Source organism: Podarcis vaucheri (genome assembly GCF_965113315.1).
Source record: "Podarcis vaucheri genome assembly, chromosome: 3".
Taxonomy (NCBI): domain Eukaryota; kingdom Metazoa; phylum Chordata; class Lepidosauria; order Squamata; family Lacertidae; genus Podarcis; species Podarcis vaucheri.
In genome coordinates this window covers 56,165,932-56,181,607 of record NC_138761.1, presented here as the reverse complement: position 1 = coordinate 56,181,607, position 15,676 = coordinate 56,165,932, and the positions used below count along the sequence as shown (strand labels likewise).

The 15,676-nt window shown below is 37.7% G+C and overlaps 1 protein-coding gene across 4 annotated transcripts in view; it reads left to right on the top strand.

Moving 5' to 3' along the window:
• Nucleotides 1-14,254, top strand: part of ZDHHC14 (zDHHC palmitoyltransferase 14) — a 65,236-nt gene extending 50,982 nt beyond the window's left edge. For 2 of the 4 annotated variants that reach the window (XM_082215274.1, XM_082215272.1), the window contains exon 9: nucleotides 10,712-14,254. In XM_082215274.1, coding sequence (XP_082071400.1) covers nucleotides 10,712-11,068 — 357 coding nt within the window. In that variant the 3' untranslated portion in view covers nucleotides 11,069-14,254. Of the gene's footprint in view, nucleotides 1-10,666 lie in introns of all 4 variants that reach the window. The other 2 variants (XM_082215273.1, XM_082215271.1) reach the window with 1 other exon arrangement.
• The last annotated feature ends 1,422 nt before the right edge of the window (nucleotides 14,255-15,676 follow it).

Genomic DNA, 15,676 nt, shown 5'->3' with positions numbered 1-15,676 from the left:
TGTTGATTGTGTTGCAGAAATCCTTGCTGCCTGATACGTTTCTACAAAACTTGTCATACCAGCATGAATAGAATATTTATAGAGAAGTCTATGAATTTCTTGTGAACTTAGAGGTGGTCACTGTATTTGACTATTGCAAATTTCTGAATAATGTTTTTGTTTTTATAAATTGTGCCAATTACTCCCATTGTGTCTTCTTGAGAGCAGTACATTTTTCTCCATGTGCCAAGAAGCAGAACCCAACCTAAGGAAACTTTATTAACCAAAAGTCCTCATTGGAGTAACCTTCTTCTAACATGTATGTTCTGAAATAGTGCCAACATTCTTTTGTATTTTTGGCTTCATGGATTTCTTCCCAGTCTCGAAGGCAAAGAAATAAAAGCAATCCCAAACATTTCCGATTTTTTGCACTTAACTGAAGCAAAGTTAGTTTTCATAGCTATGTGGATACTCTCTTAGAAATGAGAAACACATGATCAGTGGACTTATTAAGAATTGGTCCATTCATCATTTTTTCATATTTGTTAACAATATCTGTTTCTTAGATTTTAAAGATCAGACACATTTAACCGACTTCTAGTGTCAATTGTATCTTTGATAGCATTTTGAATGGTCATTCATAGTGTGATCCTTTATATGTGTACTTGAGTGACATTTCCAGTTCCGTGGATATAGGATTGCAGCCTTGTCTCATCTTGGCTGCTTTAATTTTCAGAACAACTCCAGAAGATTTTCTTTTAAGTGGGGTGGCCTGAAAGGGGTGAATTATTTGCTTGCCTTATGTTTACACCAGTAGTTCTTAACACTGGGTCCCCTGGTTACTGTAGCCTTCAGAGAGCTTTGCCAGCTTGTAGGCAGAGATTATAAAACGATATCTCTAAGAGATTGCCAATAAATTGTTATATTTAAACGTTTTTCAGTTGTCCAATTATTGTAGTGTTTCTTTGCCTTATGGCAGTTTCTCTTCCTATATTTTTACATTGGGTCTTTACAGGGTAGTTTGAAACAAACCCACATGCTCCTGTTTTTAAGAAGTGCTGTGTTCAGGCCGCTATCATGGTTCCCTGTGTATGAACTGAAAATACCAATGCACACAGGGAGGGCCACGTACAGATCCACTTGCCTAGCTCACAGTCTCCCTCAGGTCTAGAGGCTCCCTTCCCACCATTATTCTTCCTTTCTGGTCTACAGCTAGCCTTACTTATTCCTCTACTCCTTACCTGGCTTTAGCTTTCCGGACAACTTCCTTGCTATTCTTTCCCTGCCTGCTGTGCTACCTCTCCTTTCAGGCCCTGGTTTAATTTGGCTGTATCACAACTAGATAATGTAATCAGGTGTCACTTAAGACTCTTAGCCAAATGGCCAAGTTCAGAAATAAGTAGCAGCTACTCCCTCTTCTCATACATTCTCTTTGACGTTTCTTTCACTTGCATACTTCTGCATCTTCACGTTATGTGGAGGTGAAATCAACCCTGAGAAAAGTATGTGTGTGTCTGATGTAGCATATGTTGACCAGCTGCTGTTTCAACTATTTAGCTCTTTAGCCATAGTTACTCTGAAAAGTTAAATACAAAGGACATTGTGTTTATTGGGATAAAGGATGAAGCATGGTCTTTTGGTCAAAGTGATAAATTTCCTTGCTAGAGAGCAATTTTTGTAAATGCATATAGATATATGCACATATATGCGCGCGCGCGCACACACACACACACACATATATACTGCATGTAAAAAAAGAAACTAATTCTTACTGTCATTTCATGTTTTGGGGAGTCTCCAGAGTTTATCAATCTTTCCACATAAATTAAATTTGTAAACTTAAATGCTTAAAAAGCGACCGAAAAAGAAAGCCAACCGAAATCTAAATCACCAAAAATCACAATCAGGATTTTTCTTCCACCAGATTTGAAAGAAAAGGCAAGTATATTTATGTCAAAAAAAATAGACACTTATGCCCATGAAATAATGCATAGTTATTACACATACCAGATTTTTTTTAAAGTCAATTATAGTTTCTCTCTTTTTTCAAAAAACAACCTAGTTATAATGAAATCTGAATTAAACGCAAACATGTTAAAGCTGACACTTAGGATCTCTTCACAGTCAACCATGATCACCTGTCAAACAGATTTGAGTTAGTGGCAGCTTACCTAGTTTATGAGATTACGCATTATAAGGACCCAGTAAGACAGTTCTATGTGTCTCCCACACACACACACCATTGAAACTATTGACAAGCACGCCATCACACACACACAAGGATTTAAGAGATGCCATTCTGTATATCACCAGGCTCACCCACTGCCTCTCAGTTAGTTGCAAACGAATATGGGCAACATGCAGGTGAACAGTATCTTCCTGTTAAGTGGCATGGACTTCTGTGAGCAGAATGGGACCTCTCCCTTTTCCTTCTTCGCCTTGCAGTATTCAATCTGCTTTGGAGGGTCCCCCAACCAAAGGCCTGTTCTGGAGTATACCCAAAGGGGAGGAGCAGAGGAAGTGGAAGACCTATCATGCAAGCAGGCTTCCAATCACATAGCATCAGATATAACCCAATAGTTATACAACCAGTTAGTGGCCATGCTGGGGATTATTTCTAAATAGGGAACTTGATTTATAGCAGTGATTTTAAATTAATTTATCTATTCTTCTTTATTTAAATCATGATGGACTCATTCAGAGTTGTCAGTTTTCATTTTAACACTGATACGTAGAGTTTGCAATCCATTTTCTTAATATTCCTAAAACTAGGTGCAGATATTCAGCTGTGCTCTCACCAAACAACTCCTCCTAGTGATGTCATATGATGTAAAGTTTAAAGCATTCCTTCAGATTTTTCCTCCTATAAGTATCTCAGGCTACATTCTAAAACTACAAGTTAGAGCCTGGATAGCTCAGTTGGTTAGAGCATGGTGCTGATAACACCAAGGCTGCAGGTTTGATCCCCATATGGGACAGCTGTATTGCAGGGGGTTGGACTAGAATGATCCTTAGGGTCCCTTCCAACTGTGTGTTCCTATGATCTATACGTTATTTTAATCTCTGCAGACTGATTTTTCATGCCTTTTTGTTGTCATTGTTCTCAGTATCCAGGTCTGTTGTGATTCTGTGAATTTGTTGTGCCATTTGCTTTTTTATCATCTTGTGATCATAAAGATTTGTAAGAAGATGAGCTCAAATGGTAAACTCCATAGCAGCACTTTTAAACGCCTCTCCTCCCTGATAAATATTTTTAGCTCTAGCCTTTTTGCAGTAAATCAGGCAATCCATGTACCATAGTTCTTAATTCAAAAGAACTTGCTGGTGTGAAATTTGAAAGTAAAAGACAACTGGAATCTTTCTGATCTATCTAGTTTATGCTTTTTCTCTATAATGGCCTCAAAAAACAAAATCTCTTTACTATACTTTAGTCACCACTGCTTTACTTCCTAAATGTTAAACAGTATTTGGTTTTTTATGTTTTCTCTCAATATTTCCGTTATTTTAATAGGGAACTGAAGTTAGATTAACCAGGTGGTAATTGCCAGGATCACCCTTTCCTTTTTGAAGGTTGGTAGTATATTTTGGTTCCCCCCTTTCTAGTACACATCCAGTTCTTCATCACTTTTTAGTAGTTTTGTGAATTCATTAACCAATTCCCTTACACCATAGAAATGTGCCATGAGAATCCACAGACTGGCTGATTATTCATTATTCCTAAACATGTTATCTTTTCATTAGAAGCTATGGCTGCAATCCACTTACACTAGGAAAAAAATTGCTTAATCGGAAGATAACTGGTGATTCAGTGTTGTGGATTGTGCCCTATTTCTCTCTTCATAACTGACCAACTCAACTCATTTTTCTTATTTTTGAAGAGAGTTCTGTGCAAGAAAGCATTTCAGCCATTTTAGAAAAACCTGTTCCTTCCACATTTCTCATTTGTATATTAACTGTTGCTGGATCTACAATAGTTTCAATATTCTATCGTCCTTGCTGTGCCAATACCTTTCTGCAATATACTTTCTTCCTTTTTCCTTTTGCAACTTTATAATAATGCTGTAATAGTAACATTTATTCAATTTCTGTTTCAAGTTTAGGATATTTCTGCTAGTTTATTTAGGGGTGGGGATGACACAAATCTCTGAATGGTTAACCATGGTTAATTTAGGATTGAAATTTCCATACTGCCTTTCAATAGAAATTTCTATGGGAATTAAATTGCAGGTAAAAGCAATCAAACTAAAATGATAGCAAGCTCTTAAAAATAAGATTTCTTTAAAAGTCATAGGGCTAAACATAAGTCCTTAGAGTACAGGAAAAATGCAAAGATGTTTGTCTTGCATCAAAGTACAATAAGGAAGCATCAGGCAGACTTCTCTGAGAACAGCATTCCTTAATTTGGGGGTCACCTTGCTTTATAGATGATGGGCACCAACAGATAGCCTTTCACAGAAGATCTAACCTATAAGTAGGAACTAATGAAGATAGGCAGCTCTTCCAATTATCTGGTCCTAAGCCATAAGGCCTTTCGAGGTTAAAAGAATCATTTTGGCATGGAAACTGACTGGGAGCCCATGGGAGCAGCATAATACCAGTGTGATATGATGATAACACTCAAGTCTCGGTTAATTCAGTATGTGGCTCCTACAGTACCAACTGCAGATTGTCTGCAGTCATCAGAGGCAGCCACACATAGAAGTGCCATAGCTCCGCCTTGCATGTCCCAGTTTCAGTCCCCAGCATCTCCAGGTCCCATTTTCAATCCCCAGCATCTCCAGTTAGGACTGGGAGAGCATCCTCTCTGAAACATGGAGAGCTGCTGTCAGTCAGTGTAGAGAAGAACTAGATGAACCAGCAAGTCTGACTCAGAAGACAGCTTCCTGTTTTCCTAGGACACATTGCACAAGTCCGACTTGGAGGCTAACCGAGTAAGAACCACTGAGGCTAGGCTCTCTGTCAAGGTTTCCAGCTGCTGCACCAACCTAAACTGGTAAAAAGTACTACGTTCTACAGGAGTAACCTGTACACCCAGAGACAAAAATAAGAGATTAGTATTCTCTCTTCCAACATTTTATTTCTCCCTGCTAGTCTTAACTGTGGTTAAGTGTACCATAAATATTTCTCCTACTGGCCGTTATTAGCAGCTATGTCAACATGATCCTTAACTATTGGTAAAGTTGGCAGGGGGAGATTTGTAAGTGAGAAGGTAGCAGCTGGCAGGACAGAGTGTGCAGTCTCACCACCTGTCTCCATTCTCTTAACTGTGGTTAATAGAGCAATAGCATTATCTCTGCAATAGCCTTAGGAGTCCACAACTCAGCTATGACCATTGTGTCTCAATACATGTGATAATTTATTGAGTTCTTGTTTCTCCTTTTTTCATTTTCCTTTGAGAATATCTGTTTCTGCAGAACCCTTTGTACATTTTTCTGTGCATCTTCTTACTCTCTGTTTTTCTACATTATGAACAACACTCAATCATATTTTTTTGCATACAGCCATTTGGTGGACATTATGGGGGATTTAGTTAATTTTAGTGATGAACATGCTGTTCTTTGTTTGATAACACTCGACCACACTAGTTTTAATTTTCCGCCCTTTATCTTTCTGAGTAGCACACTTCAGAAGACCACTGTAAAATCCACTGCTTCTTCCCTAACCATTTCATCCCACAGGTATTCTGTGCCATCATCCTACCTAAATAATACCCACCTAGACAGCATTCCAGTCATAGAAACCACTTCCTAAGTTATAGTTACTCCACTTTGGTCCAAACATCATCTTGGCCATACAAATGTATTCTTAGATTAATGTTTAATTACTCCTATTTCTTTAAAAACCGTTGGATAACTAAATAACCTTGTACTAAAATTTATCAGGCATTTGCCAAAAAAAATCAATATGTGTAATGTTATTACTCTTCGATGTTGCCTCTTGATTTAGATAAATAGTTGTGTTTCAGTGTTGTAAATAGGAACTCAAAATCTCTGTTAATTTGTATAATTTGGGGGGGGGAGATAAAATCAGATTTTTTTAAAAAAATGAAACTGTTTCAAATTGATTTTTGTATCAGTTATATGACAAATAAAGAAAAGCACTGGAATTTAAGTATGTGTCTAACTTGCATTTAGTGTATGGCTATTGTACGGAAATAACATTTTAAATGGCTTAGACATCATATCTGTATAAATAAAGGCAATGTTTTAACAGGGTAAAGCCCTTTAAAATTAGTTGGTTGGGTTTTTCTGACAGGGTGCTTCAGGAGTAGGCTCCTGGTCTGACATTTTATTTTGGCTGTGCAGTTGATATTTTATTCTAAGGAGGAATAGGTAATTCTAATACATTAAGAAGATTGCTTGAGGCAAATTTACACAATACCAGAGTTTAGATTAAAAAAAACAAAAACTAGAGCATACCTTATTTGGGCATATGTCAGTGGCCTGACAGCCCTTTAAATATATTATTTTCATTTATTTTAACTCTTAATTATTGAAATGTGCTGGTAGTGACTTGCGAGGTGGTATGGCTGGTAGTATATCACCATCTGCAGAGAGCAATTGCTAAGGAACACAGAGGAATCATGGTTTGCTGGCCCAAACTTCATTGGCCAGCATATTGCTGCTAAATGGCCGGCAACATCAGCCCAGTAGCTCCAGCAGCAGCACATAACTCACACCAGTAAAAGCATGAAGCCACTTCTCCCTCTATCACCATTCCATGATAGTGGCCATATATTGCCTGCTAAGTCACTTTGAGCCATACTACCTTGCCAGGTGCTACTGAAACACTTTTTTATTATCCTTAAATGTGAATTGTTTATATTTGTGTTTCTCAGTATTTCTCTCTTGCGGAAAATATACATTGCTTACACATCACACATACTCGCAGTACTACTCATTATCATCTCATTTTTCCCCATAGGACATTTAAAAGAGAATTACTACTAAGCTTTGTGTGTTATTGTTGAGATCAGTTATTATTTCTGCCCTTTTTGTTAAATTCCATACAGAACAAAACCCTTATCATCCAAATTTGCACAAGGCAAGAGACTGAAAAGCTACGAGGAGTCAAGAATGCATGCTAGTGGCATGGGATACAGAACAGCATCTTGTTCCGCTATGTGATGTGAGCAGTCCAGGGCCACACAAGAGGAGTCCACTTCGCAACTCCTCTCCACACCTAGGTTAACCCAATTTCATGAGGGTTGAAACTGATGCAGAGAGGAGGGTGCAGTGTGGATTCTTTCTGTCTGATCCCTGGTTTATAACATTACCTGGCAGCAAAAAGTAAGAGCACTTCAGAGGCTTCCATACTGCAGAGGTAACTTGTGTACCAGTCCTAAAGTGTCAATAGCCCATGTTTTTCTTAAATTGCAATCTAATACTATGTGAGCTTATTGCAGGTTGGTCTACACTAGATACGCTGCAGTTCGTCAGGCACAGTGTCAATTCCATAGGAGTTGTCAGGAGCAATGTTATCCCCTGACACATTGTTCCTGTTAACTTTCTGTAGCCGTCTTTCTTTGGCTTCAGCAAAACTGGAAACACGATAAATGATAAGCAGGATTTTTGGAAGAAGTGCACCTAGAAGATAGGTAATGAAAAATCAAGTTAGTCACACATAGGAAATCGCACAATAACATGAAGATGCTACTATTAATGCATGTTGTCTGCTTTATTGCTTCTCCAGGAAGCAATAGGATGGAACTTTCCATTAAAATAATCCAAGCTCAAGATATACTAATCATAAATAAATTCAAATTATTTTCATATTAGTTCAAAATTGACCCCATTTCTATAATTGTAATCCTATCGTACTGGAATAATCACAAGGCATTCATCTGTATTTGAAGTTAAGCACAGCCACTTACTGTAAGCTATTTCAAAGCAATTTCTCCCTCTCTTTTAAAGATACATGCAAATAGAACATTTTGGATATAAATTCCAGAGCATATACATCTTTTGTTACATAACAAGGCATTTCTTGGTTTGTCACTTTCAAATTCTTGATTGTTTGCATCTGTCTCAAGAAACACAGAAGTGTGCCTTCAGTGGTGAAGTCAAACCATTGGAGAATCACAGTTATCAGCATCAGAATCACTTGTGACTGCTGCCTCCCTAGTAGCTAATATATGATGTTTCTTTGAAAGAAAGGTTCTTGCTCTAATGCTTTTTCAGTGCAGCCATAGTGGCGTTGAACGTTTTGAACAGTGCTTTAAGAAGCAAGCTGGAACTTTAATCTGAAAGATGAAAAATACTTTGGCCATGATTTCATCTTAAGTACTTTACTGGAATGAGGCTGAAGTACAGTGAACTGCATTCAGAATGAACCACCGTGTAACAGCAAACATTTTTCAGAGTGTCAGTTATTAATGAGTAGCTTGGTCCAGACATAAAATATACTTGCCCAATCTGTCTCACATTCTATAAAGAATTCTGGAGATAATGGCCTTTAAGCATTCCCAAATTGCACCGATGAAAGAGGCATGCAGGAGGACGTGCCGGCTCTGTCCTCTCCACCTCTGATGTGGGAAGGTCTGAAAGGGAGTTTGTAAGTCCATTTGGCTGAATGAGGTTACAGCCTTTGCCACAGTCAGGAACTCTGTACAATAGGAGTGCCTGGTGGCCAGATTACAAGGGCACAACTGGAGCAAGGGCACCAGGGCCCATACATGCAATGAGCTTTCATTTTTTGTAAAAAGTAAGTCTCTAACCCCCCTAGACAGAAAGCTTTGGAGCAAAATTTTATCTTTAGCAAAAGTTAAAGAAAAGAGAAGTGGAAAAGAACCAAGGGCATGCATGTGTACACACACACATGCACACACCATACACATTCTTGTCTAGCTAGATAGAAGTGTGTAATTTTTTTCATTTCTGTTTTGCTGAGCTTGAATGACTCATTTTATTCATGGAAAACAAGGTAGATTTTGTGATAGGATGGTGGCTATGGGAAGCGCCTATTTCAAATATTTCCATAGCCATGAATTCAAGTGACCTTAGGCAAGCCTCTATCTTTGTTCCAGTTTTCTATCCTGTGGAGATTAAGAAATAATATTAGCCCACCTTGAAAGAGCTGTTCCTACAGATTATTGACATAATGCATGTGAAATGTTTTGAACGCTCTGGAAGAGTCCTATTTAAATACTGTTTTGATTTTTCTGGTTATTTTACAATGAATGCAACCTCGCTGCAAAATCTTACACCTCTTGTTTTGCCTTCAGTGAGTCTTCTTCCTTTTTTTCAGAACTGCTTAAATTCAGAGAATAAAATTGTAAGATTCTGAGTATAATATAAACTATTACAGAAAATGCTGCTTTAAGTTATTTGAGGCAACTTCATTATGAGATGCAGATTAAAAAAATACTCCTTTTGCTTTTGTGTGTTAACTTTAGCCCTTAGTCTCGTTTATCTGAATAGTAGGATGACTGTTTAATAATCTCACTTTATGTTGTACTGATTACCTGATTCAAATGCCCTGTTCAAAATTGTAATCCATGTCCGTCTTTCATTATGGACAGGTTTGGTGTATTTCCATGTTAGCATTGTTCAATATCAGCAAAATCAAACAAGAGACAGTTTAACTGCTATCTACTCTGGTGTAGTCCCCACTAATTTCAGGATATAAAAATTATCCATGCACTTCAATCCTCTTCCTGAATTCTAAGAAAGATTGCAATATTTGCATGCAACATTTAATATGTTTGAGCCCATTTCCAACATATATGATGCTTGGCATTATGCCCTTTTAAAATGTGTGCTTGCTGTATTTTCCTGCAATATTCTTTCCGCTTCATGAAGCTGCATCTTCTATAGTATCTTACCCAGATTTAACCAATGTAGTGCCTTCCAGATGTTCCTAGACTTTGGCTCCCATCAATCATTGGCCATGCTGACTGAGGCCAAGAATTGTATTTCAACAGTATGTGGAAGGCACTGCATTAGCAATCCGAGGGACTCTTATCAAAGAGGATTCAGTGCTATGTTACACAAGGCATGTTACAAGGAATTGTTAGAAGTATTGGCTTTGAATGTGCACCTGTACAAATGAGGCCAGTTATTCCATTTACAAGATCCTGCAACCTCCAGTGTGTTAAATACATGTAGTCCAAAGTAGTTTTCCAAGAAGTATTGAATGAAACACCTTTTCTTTAAACACATCAGGAACAGAAATGCTTGTGCCGCTGTCTTTGTTTTATGCAGCATTAATGTTGCTTATCTACTGGTTAAAAGATGCTCATGCATTAACGCTGCTATCCAAAGCAAATTCAAACCAAAAGTAACCTGTAAGGTCTGCACACAAAAATAAATGCAATTTTTAGTTGGGAAAAGTTAGAATCATTTACAGATTATTTTCTTCAAGAGAAACGAGGGCTCTGGCTCTCGCTTACAGCAAATGAGAGTAATAATGAATACTGTCACTTTCCTGGGTTGCACTAAGATGAGCATGCCCTATATGTTAAACTGACAAAGAAAAATTACTAACAACTCTTTTCTTTCTCTTCACACCCCATTCCTCTTTTGCCTATATCCTTCCATCTCTCTCTCTCTCCATCTCTTTCTTTCTTTCTTTCTTTCTTTCTTTCTTTCTTTCTTTCTTTCTTTCTTTCTCCCTTTCTCCCTTTCTCCCTTTCTCTCTCTCTGTGCGTACGCTTTGTATATTATTTTGGCACCCTTCAATACTTCAGTGTGATCAAGATCAGTGCATTCAGAGCACTAAATTCGTTTTGCAGGCTGCTGCCACACCGCTTCTCCAGAGTGAGCCCAGCATAAGTAGTGAAGAGCTACCTTTGCCAGGAAAGACCTCTATCAGTGCTCCCTGTGCCACATTAACACTAGGGCAGCCAACACCACCCTCCTCCATGCCAAATCTCACCTCAGAAACAGGTTTGACAGACATGATACCATTAAAAGAGGACTCTGAAAGTCATCAGTTTCTTACTCCTGAGGAAGCTCCATCACCACCTGGGATGTTGCCAATTGGGAGTCCTATGATTCACAGCCGTACCATGCATATCCTCAGCCTAGCCAGCCAGGACTCGTTGCACGAAGACTCAGTACGTGGCCTTGTGAAACTCAGCTCAGTCTGAGCATCTTTCAATATGATGGTGATTATACAGCCCTTGTATGCTAACAACAGAAACTTGCCGAGCCACCTTCGGACTCCGTAACATGCATAAGCCACTGAAACTTTGCTAGGTCTTCTTAAAAGGACAAGTTATTTTTGTGCAGTGAAGAAGCTATGGCATTTCATTAATAGCCAATTTATGGCTTGGATTTGATGTGACATTGTCAAAATAACAGAAATGTACATTAACCTTGTTTGGTGACTAATAGTGTCCAGCAGCTTGGAATCCTGGTACTTTGAATTTGATTATGATAATACTTTAAAAGATATTACTGGAAGTTAGCATCATATTCCATGTTTTATGAAGTTCTCATGTAATGTTGCCTTTGAGGCCATGCCGGCCACCCTTTTCATGTTATTACTCTACTAATATTTGAAACAAAAAAATTGCCATTCAGATAATACAAAACCAATAAATACTGCAATTGTGGATTTGCATGCCACGCTACAGTGTATGTTACAGTAGTGTTGGTATTGAGAGAAAGTGCTGCTTTATTATTTGTGAGTTTTGAAGTACTGTTTCATATAAAAGGCAGTGCAACAAACCAATGGACAAATGGTTTTTTTTTTTTAATCAGTCAAAGTTGTTATAAATAAATGAACTGGTGGTACTTCAAACGTGGAGGACTACCATTTTTTGCATATCATTTCAGTTTGAGTGTCTAATATAAGATACTGTGTTGTGCCATTGATTTCTCTCTACCATCGCCGTTAGATAAAATGGCACCCTCTGTTCCTTTAAATATGTGTACAGTTAATACCCATACAGTGCGGACGACAACAACAGCTCCATATGGATTGCGAGTTACTTTTCCTCATGATAATGCAATTAAGAAGATCAAAGGAGTATATAAAGTCCAGTTATGAATGGTTTTTAGTATTGTGTGTGGTTTTGAAAATAGGCAGTTTAATTTTAGGACAAACCATGCCTACAACTAACCTGAGTGTCAAAATAACTTGAAGTTAATGAGTTGCATCTAAAAGCCCTCTTCCATTATCTGGTTCTCACAAACAGAAGGGGTGTGCTATTAACAAGTACCCCCTGAAAATCTGATGTGGAGGGTTGAGAGACCCTGTGGAACAGCATAGGGTGGAGGCTGCAGGTATTAGGGGTAACTGGCAAAGGTCACCTTCCTCTCCTTCCATTTTCAGGACTTCTGCTAGTTGGGATATCTGTTGCATTCATGGAATGGCACCTTTGGATCCGATCTAATATCTTACTTAGGACCCATACCAATGGTGCCCAGAGAGATCTCCCAAGTAAGAGATTTGCAAGGTAAGGGTGCCCCAAGGTTCTAAACTTCGGGAAGAGGAAGAGATAAATTACTGGAACATAAGTTACATGTGATCCATAGCTGCCATCTAGTCATGTGTATTTTCAACTATATTCTATTTTTAATTTAAAATTGACATATTTATGAGACATAATTATTTGTTTTTATTTGAGGTTAGGACAAATTAGTTATGATTTAAAGAAAAAAAACTGCTCGGGGATAGCCAAAAAGAACATTAATGGTGATCATTCAAATGCTATGTATTGCTGCATCTTGCCTTGCTTTTAAGATGCTAGGACCTGCAATAATCTTTTCTCAGGACAAAATTTCGTGCAAAGTATTTTTTAAAAAATTCAAGCTTCACTGCAGGCAACTACTTTTGAAAACAAGGATCATGAAGACATGGATTTGTTGCATCTCTGAGACATGGAAAAATACAGTTTAAAAGAAAACAAAAGCACAATGTTTTAATTGGAATAAGGCCATCTCTCTTGTAGAAGTGCCAGACGACATACTGGCAAGAAGCTTCACACTGTGTACAATTTTATAAAAGATATTATTTTTCTCTTAAAAGTGATAAAATGTTCACCTTGTTTGCATGTATAGTAAATATCTAGAGGGGGGGATTATATCCATAGGTTCCTTGCTTTTTCTGTTTTGCAGAAAGCTATGCATGATCTGCAGTTATCTGGTTATCAAATGTTTACAAGCTTTCATATAAAGGGATATTGTCTCTTTTCCTGTCTGACCTCATAGGATTTATTTAAAATCCTGCATACATTATTTCCTTTAGCACAGGCTTATTCCAAAGAAAAAGCAACTTTGAGATGCATTCTCTTGACTTATTGTTTGATTACTGCACTAGAAGGAGCTATAAGAAAAATTTAAACAACTATAAGCACCAATATAACAGCAGTGAACACATTGATTTAGTGAAACGTTTTCAATGGAAGTGGGTGAGGTTGATTGCCTTTGTAAATCTCAGTCTCCATACAACACCTCAGAGGCAATAGTCCTAAATCAGATTTTAAGTTTGTGAGCTAATAATGTTATGTCATGTGCTAGGAATGCACAATTACACAATACATTCTAGAAAGTTGGGATACTTCAATTTCTTGCTATCCTTCCTCTCTGCCAGAAGGATTTTGATTTTCCTACAAAACAAACAAAGATTAGGGCAGGAGGAGAACTGCCTCTCTTTTTTGCTCATTACATTGAAATAGGTTTGGCAACATTTCTGACGACAGAAGGAAAGTATCACATTGACACTTATTTTGTGAAGTTCATTTCTTTAAAAAACCCACCAGTATTGAATTATTTCAGTGTACCTGAATATTTTGCTCCTTCTGCAGATGCCAGAACATGAAGCCTACATTCCCCACAGTGCGGAAAATAAACAGTGATAAATATTTTACTCTGCCATTATGACTTCACAACTGTGGCGCTTACACAAAGGAGTAGAAATGTTTAAAAATTCATCTGCTTACATTTTCAAAGAAATACTTTGGGGTTCTTTTTCAGTAGCAGCATTTGGATACCTTTGCTATTTGGAAATAGCATCACATGCCACTTAAGTCCACAATATGGTTCTGGTCGTATTTTTTACTGAGGGAGGGGCATGAGAATGCCGCCATGCTGTTGTTTTTAAGTGTCTCTTATGTAAAGCTTTAAAATTCTGCACTGCCACATTAGAATACTTTGATTTTCTTAGAGTTTGAGGGAAAGAAAATGCTTGATGACAGAAAAAGTACTGTGAATACCTATTTTAGAATGAATGTATTATTTCTGTTTGCATTGTTGTACAGTAATTTTTTGCTGTTTATAATATTTTTTGACTTTGTGTTGAAGAATAAAAAGTACAGCATTTTTAAGCATTCCCTTCTGTTTTAAGATTTTTCATTCCCCTTGGTGTTAAATCTCTTCTTACTCTCCACCAGCCCTAGTACATCTGTTTATTTTCGTTACCATGACATTTTAGAACTTTTACTGTTACATTGTGATGACATCTGCTGGAAAACAATGGAACTGACCATATGCTTCTTTTAATTGCAGTTCTTCATCAATGGTATACAGTAGCTTTAGAAGTAGAACAGTTACAATATCCAACAGATTGACCTCTCATGGTCTGTTTTACCACCAGTGAAATAGTTTTAATATTTTCAGCACAATCCTGGACAGCTTTACTCAGAAGTAAGCCCCACTAAGTCCACTGAGACTTCCTATGAAATCCATGTGCCTAGGATAGGAGTGAGTTAAAACCAAACCCATTTTACCACTTTATTTAACCATTTTGATCTGTTATTGTTAGGTTCAAGAGACTTGGTCATGTTGAAGATAGACATCAGCTGTATGAAGTGATGTTTCTGATCTAAGGAATATGCTGGATTTTTTTTTTCTATTTTCCTTCTTAGGCTAGTAAATAAAATAGTGAATGTTCTTCATTGGTACTGTCTGTGTACAATATATTTTTATGCAGATACTGGTTGCGTACAACTCAAGGTCTGAATGACTGTGTTGTGCAAAAACAATATCGTTTAAAAAGTAGGGGCCTTTTATTCCCTGGTGTAGCCAACCTTTAGGGTAGAACTTCATATTGCATGCATGTACACTTACTATTAGCCTAGTGGCTGCTTTTCCCAACTAAAATCATCCAGGGGGGATGGAGGAATTGGAGCAGAGAAATGGCTGGGTGGCAGGGTTCTTTAACCTTTTCCCCACTTGGCACTTTCCCAGCCTACCCTCCCCCCACAACTACTTTCTGTCCACATGCTTCCAAACTTGTGTAAAGATATATGTAGAAATAGAAGTTATATAAACATACGGTAATATACAATTTTTACTCCCAGGGAGTAAGTAAACTCAAAACAATATGGCAGTCACCTGACGTCATATGATGCTAGGTGCAGAGATATGTTATCTCTGATCTAAATGCCAGGATCTTGGCTTAGCATTTGATTGATTTCATGTGACGTCACTAACAGGTTGCCCCACCTACCTATCAAAAATGGCTGCAAGGGGTAAGTCAGTTCTGGATCCAGCCTTCAGGTTCCCCAGCCCTGTATTACAGGTTTCTTGGGCAAAAGACAGCTGAGGACCAAAGACACCAATGGGACAAAAAAAAAAAAAAAGTCAAGTAATTAGAACTGAAAACCTCCCTCAAACCCTGGGGACAATAGTTTATTTTGTATTACATCTACATCGTGTATTCTAAGCAAAAATATTAATTGGCTATTTGTATATATTTCCAGACTTGCCTCAGTCTCATTATTTGTTGATTTATTGGGTGAACTTTGTAG